The sequence below is a fragment of the Nerophis lumbriciformis genome, linkage group LG13 (genome assembly GCF_033978685.3).
Source record: "Nerophis lumbriciformis linkage group LG13, RoL_Nlum_v2.1, whole genome shotgun sequence".
In the NCBI taxonomy this organism is placed as follows: Eukaryota; Metazoa; Chordata; class Actinopteri; order Syngnathiformes; family Syngnathidae; genus Nerophis; species Nerophis lumbriciformis.
Window position 1 is genome coordinate 34,885,421 of NC_084560.2, and position 12,688 is coordinate 34,898,108.

General features: G+C 37.1%; 1 protein-coding gene across 2 annotated transcripts in view; it reads right to left on the reverse strand.

Moving 5' to 3' along the window:
• fer1l6 (fer-1 like family member 6) overlaps nt 1-12,234 on the reverse strand; it is a 75,211-nt gene extending 62,977 nt beyond the window's left edge. Inside the window, exons 1-4 of one of the 2 annotated variants that reach the window (XM_072914516.1) lie at nt 12,217-12,234; nt 3,598-3,625; nt 1,332-1,420; nt 1,016-1,127 (exon numbers count right to left, since the gene is read on the reverse strand). In XM_072914516.1, coding sequence (XP_072770617.1) covers nt 1,016-1,127; nt 1,332-1,420; nt 3,598-3,614 — 218 coding nt within the window. In that variant the 5' untranslated portion in view covers nt 3,615-3,625; nt 12,217-12,234. Of the gene's footprint in view, nt 1-1,015; nt 1,128-1,331; nt 1,421-3,225; nt 3,359-3,597; nt 3,626-12,216 lie in introns of those variants that run through there. The other variant, XM_072914517.1, reaches the window with a different exon arrangement.
• Between the last annotated feature and the right edge of the window lie 454 nt (nt 12,235-12,688).

Consider the following 12,688-nt stretch of genomic DNA (forward strand, 5'->3'; position numbering starts at 1 on the left):
GTCAACACCGTAAGAAAAAAATAAAAATCTGTAAATTTTACGGCAGCTCAATTGCCAGATTTTTACCATCAAATTCATGGTGGTTCATTACAGTAAATTAAAAAATGGTGTCACTGTTACAGTCAAATTATGTCACTTCAGCTGCTAGTTTTGTTCTTTTCACTGTAAATCTACAATCATTATTTTAACAGTGCATAACTGTAAATGGCAAAACAGTGCCACGTGTATTTTTACTATGAAATTCTGCCGACTGAGCTGCCAGTATTTTTACCACAAAATCTATTCCATAATTTTGTTATTTTTTTCAGTGCATTACTGCAAAAACATAAATGGTACCACAGTCATTTTTACAGTCAGATTTTAGCAACTGAGCTGCCAGTTTGTTTTTCAAACCTTTTTGTTCCCCAAAGTGCATTATTGTAAATGTAAAAAATGGTACCCCTTTTATTTTTACAGTAAAATCCGGGCGAATGAGCTGCCAGTATTTTTACTGTAAAATCTATGATTTTATGATATCACCCTTATTTTGACGATAAAACATTTTTACTTTAAAATCTATGGGCTTTCATTCCCCCCACCCCTTTACAGTGCATTACACTAAATAGAAAAACGGTACCACTGGTATTTTTATTGTCAAATTTGGGCCACTGGGCTATTCCAGTTTTATTTTTTTATTTTTTTTACCGTAACATTTACAGATTTATTTTACAGTGCATTACAGTAAATTAAAATAAAGGGACCACTTTTATTTCTTACAATTCTGGCAACCAAGCTGCCAACTCTTTATACTGTAAAATCTACGATAATCGCTTTTTTTTACAGTGCATTACTGTAAATTGAAAAACGGTACCGCGACTGAGCTGCCAGTTTTTGTATTTTTATTAGAAAATCTACAGATTTTTTTTTTTACAGTGCATTATTCTACATGAAAAAAATGTACCACTTTAATTTTTAATTTAATGTTTTTATTTTTACAGTAAAACCTACTGTACTGTACAAATATAATCCAAAATACCTCTTGGTGTTAGGCAGGATTCTGGTTCTGACAGTAGAGCTTCCTTGTTGGTGCTCAACGTCGTCTCCTTCCAGCAGCTGAGACGTTTCAGAGGAGACCTGAGCTTCGCCGTCTGTCCAAACAATAACAAACTTCTCTGATGAGGTGGCCATCAGCATACGACATGGTGTACCTAATGTTGTGTCCAGTAAGTGAGCATACTCAGCGGTTCTGAGTGACTAGAACCGGACAAAAGTGATCCGTGACGACGACCATGTGACTGTTTGACAAAGGCTGCTGCTGCTGCCATGTTTGCATTAAGCAGGCCATCACTCACCGATTGCCGCCTTGTTTGCCAGCACCAAGTCGGAGTCGACCTTCTTCTTCTTCTTTTTGCCTTTCAGGCCGAACATCAGCTTGGCCTTCCTGCTCCCAGGGGAAAAAAACAATAATTTACCAAAACAACACCACCACGATGAGACATATGATATTTCAATGATCGTTGTGATACACATTTTATTCATGCTTTTTCAAAGATGGAATATTGTTGACTTAAAACCACATTAAGAATAAATTGCTTTGTATAGTCAATTATGTTATTTTTAACTGATAAAAAATACATATTTTTCAATTGAAAGATCTGAAATAATTCCAAAAATAAATCGAAAATTTACATGTAAAATAGGAAATAACAGGAGTTGATCAACCAAATTATTATTATTAATATTACTTTGTTTTCTTTTGCAAATTAACCATGTCTAAACTTTCCAAGGATAGACTTTTTCAGTGGAACATTGTATTTCGTATATACATCTTATTAATTAGATCTATTCATTAACGGATAAAAACACCTTTAGGTGAAAGAAAATATTTATGAAATATGAAAATATATCAGGAATTTATTTATCTACTTTTTTTTTTTTTTTACAAACTAAACTTATATACATACACAGTATATATATATATATATATATATATATATATATATATATATATATACATACATACACAGTATATATATATATATATATATATATATACATATATATACATACACAGTATATATATATATATATATATATATATATATATATATATATATATATATATATATATATATATATATATATATATATATATCTAATTTGTTTTAACTATTAAATGAACCAAAAATATGACTTATTTTATCTTTGTGGAAAATATTGGACACAGTGTGTTGTCAAGCTTATGAGATGCAAGTTATTTTCTTAATTTTTTTTTTTATAAATGTCTGTAATGAGGGATTTTTAATCACTGCTATGTTGAAATTGTTACTAATATTGATACTGTTGTTGATAATACTAATTCTTGTTTCACTACTTTTAGATTGTTCTGTGTCATGTTTGTGAGTTCTCTCAATTGCTCTGTTTATTGCTACTCTGAATGTTGCTGGGTTGGGTTTGGTTTTGGAATTGGATTGCATTATTATGGTATTGTTTTGTTGGATTGATTAAAAAAAAAAAAAAAAAAAAAAAAAAAAAAAAATATATATATATATATATATATATATATATATATATATATATATGTCTTAATAAGGTTATCCAAAAAATAGTGCTCGATACCGTAGTAGAGCGCACTATTCCCTCAATCATCAGGAGATTTCTCCTGATGATTGAGGGAACCCCCCCTCATGAAACAGGCCTGTAGAGATGAAATAGTCTTGTGATTTTTTTCCCACACATACATATATATATATATATGTATATATATTTAAAAAAATAAATAAATATATATATATATATATATATATATATATATATAAAAAAGAATAAAAAATAAATAAAAAGGAAATGCCACAAAAGAAAAGAAAACAAAACAAAACAATAATATATATATATATATATATATATATATATATATATATATATATATATATATATATATATATATATATATATATATATATATAAAGAAAAAGAAAAAGAAATAAATAAAAAGGAAATGCCACAAAAGTCCTCATCATGTATACTATGACAAACACATACTTCCCAGACCAGACTGACATGTCATTTTGCTCTTTTAAAAAAGGCATAAGATTTTAAGGTAAAATTCTGACAAATGAGCTGTAAAAGCCGTAAAAACAAACATTTCCATTTGTCAGGATATTTCATACATCTTAATGACAACAATTGGACACTTATTTGAAATTGTGTGCCCAAGTTAAAATGCACGAAAAACACATTTCTCACCGCCGTTGCGTTGCCGGACTCTCTGATGAATCCATCCTTTTCTTATTAGATAACCTCAAACCCTCCAAATCCTACTTCCGCTCCATCACAGAAAAAAGTGACTGTATGTCAAATTGTAAGCGTAAGATACTCCCGACCTTGTAACTAATTCAATATATATAAACAAGAACTGCTTTTATAAGCACGTCCTCCTCCTCCTCATGCTGTCTAAACTTGCCACCCATGGACCTGCCCTGCACTGACTCACAAGTACAGCACCAAAAACGACATTCTATACAACCAATGTTATGTATATAATAATACTGGGCATATAAGAGCACGAAATAGAAGGATAACCATGAATGAAATAAATATTTACACTTGAAGACTTACTTGAGCGCAGGATCCATCCTTGAGGCAGCTGGAGACAAAGGTCACAGAGTTACATCACACATTTGTGACTGATTGCTTCTTGTTGCGTTTGATCAGAGGACGCCTGTGTCATAACGATGCTGCTGTATCATTATTAGCAACATTATTGTGGCGATTGTGTGAAATTAACAACTTATAAAAACATTACTTTGGTAAAGCAAAACAAGGATGTGTGTGTGTGTGTGTGTGTGTGTGTGTGCGCGTGTGTGTGTGTGCGAGTGAGAGACCATGTGACCAGGATGTAAGGAAGTGTCAGAGTTAACAAACCCTCCTCTTGTAAACAAAGCAGACACGCAGACAGTTTGGCAATCATAATAACGTTCCTATTATTTTGACATACATGGATACATTTCCTGTCCATCCTAAACTTGGGGGATTCATTACAAAAACAAAAGTGATATAGGCCGAGTTTGTCAAGGCCAACAGGGGGCGACGTGCCTAAAATGTGTTTACAAAGCACGAGCTAACGTCGTTGCACTGATGCAAATACCGTCTTTCAATGGGCAAGCAATTTCCTCTACTTTAGTCAAGTCATTTATAAAAAGGTAAACGTGCTGGGCTATAGGCTACTAGGGGCTAGCAGCTACACAACAGCTAAGCACACAACAGCACACAAGCTAGACGTAGGTGTTCGGGTCTGTGGGAGCCGTTTTCATTTTTTATTAAAAGAAAAATGATACAATTAATACATTTTTCAAATTGAGACTCACTGACTTTGGCTCATTTTCTGTGAAGAACATATATCAGAATACATATTTAATGACCACAGACCATACACCCCCCCTACACATTTCTATCACATATAAGATGTCTGGGTCCACTGGACCCGGGGCTAATAGAAATGTGGAAATTTATGTTCTGTGTACCACACACACACACACACACACACACACACACACACACACACACACACACACACACACACACACTCACACTCACACTCACACACACACACCTATACTGGTAGGCTAGCAGGGCAAATGCCCCTAACGCGGCCAACATGTAAAAAAAAACCCCCAGGTTTGAGTACCACAAGTCCCGCAGCCGGCCACGCGAGTCCTGGGGTGCCCAACATGCCCAAAACGCACCCAGCATAGTCACAGGGGGAGGGGGGAGCGAAAATTCCCCTTCAGGGGACCTTTTTCAGCCGGCCACGCGAGTCCAGGGGTGCCCAACATGTCCAAAACGCACCCAGCAAAGTCACACTGTGAGTGGGGGAGAAAATTTGAAGAAGTAGGCTAAAGCCCACAAAATGATCAAAAATGACACCCAGGTTCGAGTTCCACAAGTCCCGCCGCGTTCCACCCGAGTCCAAGGGTGCCCCCGACATGTCCAAAACGCACCCAGCAAAGTCGCACTGTGAGTGGGGAAGAAAAGTTGGAAAAGTTGGCAAAAGTCCCGGAAATGATCAAAAATGACACCCAGGTTCGAGTCCCACAAGTCCCGTCGCGTTCCACCCGAGTCCGGGGGTGCCCCTGACATGTCCAAAACGCACCCAGCAAAGTTGCACTGTGAGTGGGGAAGAAAAGTTGGAAAAGTTTGCAAAAGTCCCCAAAACAAATCCCCTACAGTGATTTTGTAAACAGGTTTACCTTTATTTTGGTCCCCATAACGTCAAACGTCCCCTAAAGTGACTTTGTAAACAGAAAGACGTCCCCAATAAGTACGCATTGCCAGAACACACACACACACACACACACACACACACACACACACACACACACACACACACACACACACACACACACACACACACACACACACACACACACACACACACACACACACAGAGAGAAGGCCTAGACAGGAGGAGGACAGAGTGTAGGTATACAGAACATCAGAGGGTCAAATGTGCGAGAAAATGAGAGCAGACCATGTTGACAAACAATGTTGCGACCTTGTGTGGGAACGGCAGGTGCAGAAACACAAAAGAAGAATCCCTGTGGGATGCAGAAACTGGCAGAGAAATTTTCCATGCAACGTTCATATTGTTGTTACTCAGCCAGCATCTGTGGGTCTGATGGACCCGTTGCATTTTGTGGCTTTTAATGCCTCACAATCAAACACTTTTATGTTGAAATACTGAACAGATGTTTATTGGGATAAGGTAAACATCTGTTCAGTATTTTAACATAAAAGACCCAAGACACTTTGGGGAGACTATCTCCCGGCTGGCCTAAGAACGTGTCAGGATCCCCCAGGAGGAGCTTGGCGAAGTGTCTGGGGATAGGGATGTCTGGGCTTCTCTTTGCCCCCGCGACCCGAACTCGGATAAGCGGAAGAAGATGGATGGCTGGGTGGATGGACATAATTAGTTTTTATGGATGAACAATATGATAGCAACATTAAAATCTGACAACAAATTGTTCACTATTCATTTAAACAGCAGAAGCCTTTATGCAAACTACAACAATATGAAGCATTTTTTTTAACGATTCAACAAACCTTTGAAGTGATCGCTATTTCAGAAACATGGATCGATGATGAAAAAAAGGAATACGGATTGAAAGTGTGAGGTATGGGTCTTACTGCACCGGACTAGCATATTTACATTGGGTTGAATGCAAGACTCTGTACTATTGTTGTTGTTTTCTTGAACAAGTTTCAAATATGTTGCAAATGTACAGGATCAATACCTGCCGTGAAGGTTGTCAGGATCACTTCAGGAAAAAAACATTTTGGTGCGATTTGCCTAATTTTTCAGTGCGAAAGCAAAGCTAAAGAATTCGGTTTGTAAGCAAAGAAACAAGAAGCGAATGCATGGAGTATATCAGCCGTACAAAACGACGAACATGACTTTTAACGCCATCACCTGGTACATGTTGGTGTCTTCACGGCGTATTCAGACTGGTACGCCTGATTCGGTTTTCGTTAGCTGTTGCCTGTTGAGCGCTGAACAGGCAGCGAACAACGTACAGTTAAAAGCACAATGTCTGTTTGCTTTTAGTCCTGTAACATATTTTCGGAGAGGTACCGCAGTGATCAAAGTACTTAAAAGTAACAATGGGCTTGTTTTTTCGGGGAACCCTGCTTATGAAACAAGGCCGAGGTACCTTATGCATCTCGGACACATAAGAGATGAAAACCGTAGATTATGCACGATTTGAACAAAGGACAATGTGCCTTAACAGACTTTGCATTCCGAAAGTCTTCACCTGTATACACTGACTCCATTGATGAAATATAGACAAGTTTGGCTTCAACAATCGCGGCAACTTTTACTTGATTTAAATTTCTCGTCCATAGGTCATATGAGTCAATTCCACCATTTTTTAAAATTATTTTTCATAGGTTGCAAGCCTTTGGATAGCGTATTTTGTCTGCATGGTCCCTTGTTTTTTTTCATTTCGTAAGGTCCATTTTTATCCAGTTTGTTGTTCGCTTTCATATTGTAAACAAAAACTTTATCCAACGAGTTTGTTAAGTAAAAGTACCACTCATAGTCACACACACACTAGGTGTGGTGAACTTACTCTCTGCATTTGACCCATCCCCTTGTTCCACCCCCTGGGAGGTGAGGGGAGCAGTGAGCAGCAGCGGTGGCCGCGCTCGGGAATCATTTTGGTGATTTAACCCCCAATTCCAACCCTTGATGCTGAGTGCCAAGCAGGGAGGTAATGGGTCCCATTTTTATAGTCTTTGGTATGACTCAGCCGGGATTTGAACTCACGACCTACCGATCTCAGGTCCACCCAGCCCCCACAATGCATTGCATAATCAGATGGCCTTTGCTATTGATAACATTTCAAAATGTGTAACTATTTAAATATGTCATGAAAAGAGCAAACTTGTAGTGATCAGCCGTATATAGAGAGCACCTCAGTCAAGTGTTGTAACATTTGGGGACTGGATTAAAGCAACTTTTACTGAAATTAGTCAAAAAGTAATTTTCTTATGTGGGGACTTCAATATTGACCCTGTTGCGCGTGACCAGTCTTCCTCTCAGGGAATAAAACACACTGGTCCATCCCAAGTTCTTTTGGATGACATACATGTTGAGTAAAGAGGACCCCAGAGACAGAATGGTACTTGGCCAAGTTTTACTAAAGCTTTCGGAGATCAGCCCTTACAATGCGACAATAGCATCAGCAAGAAGAGGTCTAAATCCAAACAAAAAGATTTGGCGTATGTAGAGCGAAAACAGCCGCTCTCGCCCAGAAAGGAGCGCAGCTGCATCTTTAAAACAGATAAGGAACTGGCCAAAACAGCTCTGTGAGCCAACAAACAGGAGCCCTTAAGACAAAACAAAGAGTTTACTAGCGGACATAAGATAAAAGCAAGGAGGTCACGAGAAGACACACTACATGGAAAAAATACTAGCTACTTCAAACATGACTATGGATTAAAAAAGAACACTTAAAAATAGATCATTCTCACAACCCCTTGAACCATAATAAGCAACAGACCATAGATTAATTCAGGGGTAGGGAACCTATGGCTCTAGAGCCAGATGTGGCTCTTTTGATGTCTGCATCTGGCTCTCAGATAAATATTAGCCGACATTGCTTAACACGATAAGTAATGAATAATTCCGCTGGTAATCAGTGTTAAAAATAATGTTCAGAATATAAAACATTCTCATGCATTTTAATCCATCAATCCGTTTTCTTCCGCACCTGTTCATTAATGGTAAGAAGTATTTTATTTATTATTGGTACAATGTTATTAAAAAGAATAAGAGACTTATTATACTCAAAAAATGTTGGTCTTACTTAAAAATGCACACATTTAGTTGTATTCAGTGTTAAAAAAATACTATATGGCTCTCACGGAAATACATTTTAAAATATTTGGCTTTCATGGCTCTCAGCCAAAAAGGTTCCCGACCCCTGGATTAATTTATAGATAGAATGTAGTGCATACATTTATATCCTAAAATCACAACTTTAGTATCTATTATCTATGAATTTAAATTGTGTACAATTTGAGAAGGAAGTGCACAAATGTTTGTAATTGCTAAGAAATGGAAAAGAAGTAGGATTTAAAAAACTCCGCTTCTTGTTTATTTGGACATGCTGTAACTATAACTGATGTATCGTATTGGGTTCATGTTCAAAACAAACTTACGTCAAAAACCATAAAGACACATTGATTAACTATTTGATCAGTTAATGACTGATTAATCAATCCTCATTTATTTCAGGCAATGACACAAAAGTACAAGGTAGACAACATAATAATAATGATATCAAGTCCATCCATGCATCCATCCATTTTCTACCGCTTATTTCCTTCGGGGTCGCTGGAGCCTATCTCAGCTACAATCGGGCGGAAGGCGGGGTACACCCTGGACAAGTCACCATCTCATCACAGGGCCAACACAGATAGACAGACAACATTCACACTCACATTCACACACTAGGGCCAATATAGTGTTGCCTATTAACCTATCCCCAGTGCAAAAAGTAATATACAGTATGTCATTTAGTAGCAGTGTTTTGGGGTCCCCTAGTGGCCAAATGACAGCCATGCTCCTCATAAAATCTATTTTTGCTGATTAAAATGCTGAAACCAATCCAATATAGGTCCGTTTGTTAGGTATTAGCAGGGTTTTTGGAGCTCATTACTTTGCAACTTATTCCTGTTAAATTAATCAGAATATTTAATCCGTTTTTTGTTGTTGCTCAATGCACGGCGACGTTATCAAACATGTGTTAGCGATAAGAGCAAAAAGACAACCTTGAAAAAAAAAAAAAACAATCTTATTGTGCACGCCGGGAGGTCTTGTCACTTAAATCTAACGCCACAGTTGGACGATACTGCAGATTATGGTACCAATCCAATACCAAGAAAAATACAGGCCCGTCATTTCTGATACCGATATACTTCTTATTTGATTTTTATAATGGTCATGGAATGATTTTGACAATCATTTGTTAATAATTGTGGTTATAATCGGAATAAAACACAGTAAGGTATTTTTAAGAATTAAAATATATAAACAATGTAATAAAACCGAAATCAATAAATAATACAATTATTAGGGGTGCTGGAATTTCTTTTATTTACATCCAAATCGTGATTGATATTAATTCTGATTCTGAATCAACTGATGACTTTTAAAATCGATTTTTTTTTAACAGTTTTTTTTTTTTTTAACAGTTTTTAGGTCGCTTATTTGCACAGGAGTTTTATTATAATTTGATATCTCGAATAATATCTCGGAATCAGTTTGACTCAAGAATCATCTTGCATTAAGTATCTATTATGAATTTAATGGTCACCCAAAGGACTGAAATCAAATTGAATCGTGGTCTCACTTTTATTACGTACAATTGTTGGAGCAAAGTAAAGTCACTAGTGCAAAGACAACAAAACAAAATTGAAAAACTACAATTCTTTAGCTTTTTGCATGAAATGCCCTGCTGTGCCCAAGAACATATTCATTTTTATTCATAATATATAAATATATAACAAAATCATTGATGCAAAAATATGAGCATTGAAAAGACACAGATTATTTGTGATGATAAATATAGAAGTGACCTAAAAAAGATCGATCTCATCACTCTAGTCTCAATTCGATACTGATACCACGAGTGGGATCGACCTTATCGATGTTAGGATTGACTTTCTGTATTTATTATTATTTACTGCCCAACATGATAACATGGAAGCCCAGTAGATGGCGCGCTCAATAATCAGAAAGCCCACAATATTTACATGTTCATGTATTAGTTTCATCAATAATGTTTAAACCAGGGCTATTCAACTACATCATGAAAAGGGCCGCAGTTTCAACAGCCCAATAAGGGCCTGACATCGAAAATGGGCATATTTCGTCATAAAGTGTCTCCGTAGGTTAAATTACTTTGAGACAGTGTTTACTTAATTGCAAAGTAAAACTTTCACACTGCGCTGTCAATAAAGTCATTATTCTGCCCTCGCTACTCGTTTCCAGCGTGTGCAGCTAGTTAACAGCATGAAGAAAAATAAGCTCCAGTTTTTGTTGAGGACTGATGTTCCTTCTTAAATCATTTCCCTTCCTTAGTTTTATATCTCTACACTTTTTTCTTCATTTATGTTTGCAAGACTAAAAAATATACATCTTTTGTGTTTTTTACACAAATAATGTCCATTGTGTATTTTACATAATAAAAGGTTGAGTGTTCATATATTCACACAATAAACTACTCTTGAATGGGATTGTGCTGACAATTTTAATTTCCCCTCAGGGATTAATAAAGTATTTCTGATTCTGATTCTGAAATGTTTACACATTTAGAAATTACACAACAGTCACACGTCAAACATTGTCTGGGACTATCACTATTAGCGTTGTCGCCCTCTACTGGCGGAATTTAGCACTACATGTATTAAACGAGGCTTGATCGTCACTCGCAGACAAATAACACGACCACGAACACAAAAGACATCACAAAGTCAGCAATTCCACGACAAAACAAAACAAATATCTTTATGCACAAATTATATCTACTTATAAATGTGAGTAGTATTCTTCTACTCACCCCACTGCTGCTTCATTGCGACGCATATGCTCCGCTAATGCCCCCTGTGGACCGGCGGGAGTACTGCATATATGATCAAGCCTAATTTGAATGGCGTCATTAGGCCACATTAAAGTTTGAAACAGGTCCCACTAGTTTTTATAGACAGGGAAGACTTAAGCCCCAGTAGATGCACTAATAATAACAATTATAACCGAGTTAGTTTCAGCTTGGAGATTCAACAGACATTCGGAGTCCGAATGTCTGTTGAACGGTTCACCAAACAGTCGGTGTTATTCGAGGTCCGAATTTCGGACCTCGAATAACACCGACTGTTTGGCGAACCGTCCCCAGGATTAGAAGCTCAAAATCAGCTACACACAGACGGATAGTCACGTCCTCGATATCCAGACAGCCATGTGAAAGTGGTTTGGGATTTATAGGTCACGTGACTAAAAAGCTATGGGCGATTGAAATGTGCTAAAATTAAAAATAAATGAAAAAAAAACGAAAAATCTGTAAAAAAAATCCAACAACAACACGTGAGCCAAGTATATTAAAGATGAACAAAACACTATGAAAGTGGTTTGGGGTTTTTAGGTCACGTAACTAAAAAGTTAAGTGACGATTGAAATTTCCTCCATGAGCCATGGACAAAGTAATTTATTGACGGTCCCTTAGTCATACGGGTCTGCACGGGCTGACACCCGAGGCATGAGCTTCCAATGCCGGGTACAAAACGTCCGCAAACCGCCGGCTTGGCTGGATGTTGAATGTCTGTTGAATATCCAACTTGAAATTAACTTCACGTCGGTATAATGCAGGGGTCGGCAACCCAAAATGTTGAAAGAGCCATATTGGACCAAAAATACAAAAACAAATCTGTCTGGAGCCGCAAAAAATTAAAAGCCATATTACATACAGATAGTGTGTCATGAGATATACATTGAATTAAGAGGACTTAAAGGAAACTAAATGAGCTCAAATATAGCTACAAATGAGGCATAATGATGCAATATGTACATATAGCTAGCCTAAATAGCATGTTAGCATCGATTAGCTTGCAGTCATGCAGTGACCAAATATGTCTGATTAGCACTCCACACAAGTCAATAACATCAACAAAACTCACCTCTGTGGAAAGTTTGGTGGACAAAATGAGACAGAAAAAGAAGTGGCATAAAACACGTCCTATAAAGTCGGAGAAAGTTATACATGTAAACAAACTACGGTGAGTTCAAGGACCGCCAAAATTAGTAGGACAAAACGGCGCTCGCCAAATACTCGAATCAGTGAAGCATGTTTAATATAAACAGTGTGCTTTGTAACAATTAGGGAGGGTTGTGTCATGTTTGTCCTCCTACAGAAACCATATTAAAACAAAAAAATAGATATTTTTCCCCTCATCTTTTTCCATTTTTCATACATTTTTTAAAAAGCTCCAGAGAGCCACTAGGGCGGCGCTAAAGAGCTGCATGCGGCTCTAGAGCCGCGGGTTGCCGACCCCTGGTATAATTATTGTCCACCAATGATATACGCATACACGAATCAGCGTAAAGGGAAACTTGACACAATATATTCATAATCATATTTTAGTGACTTTT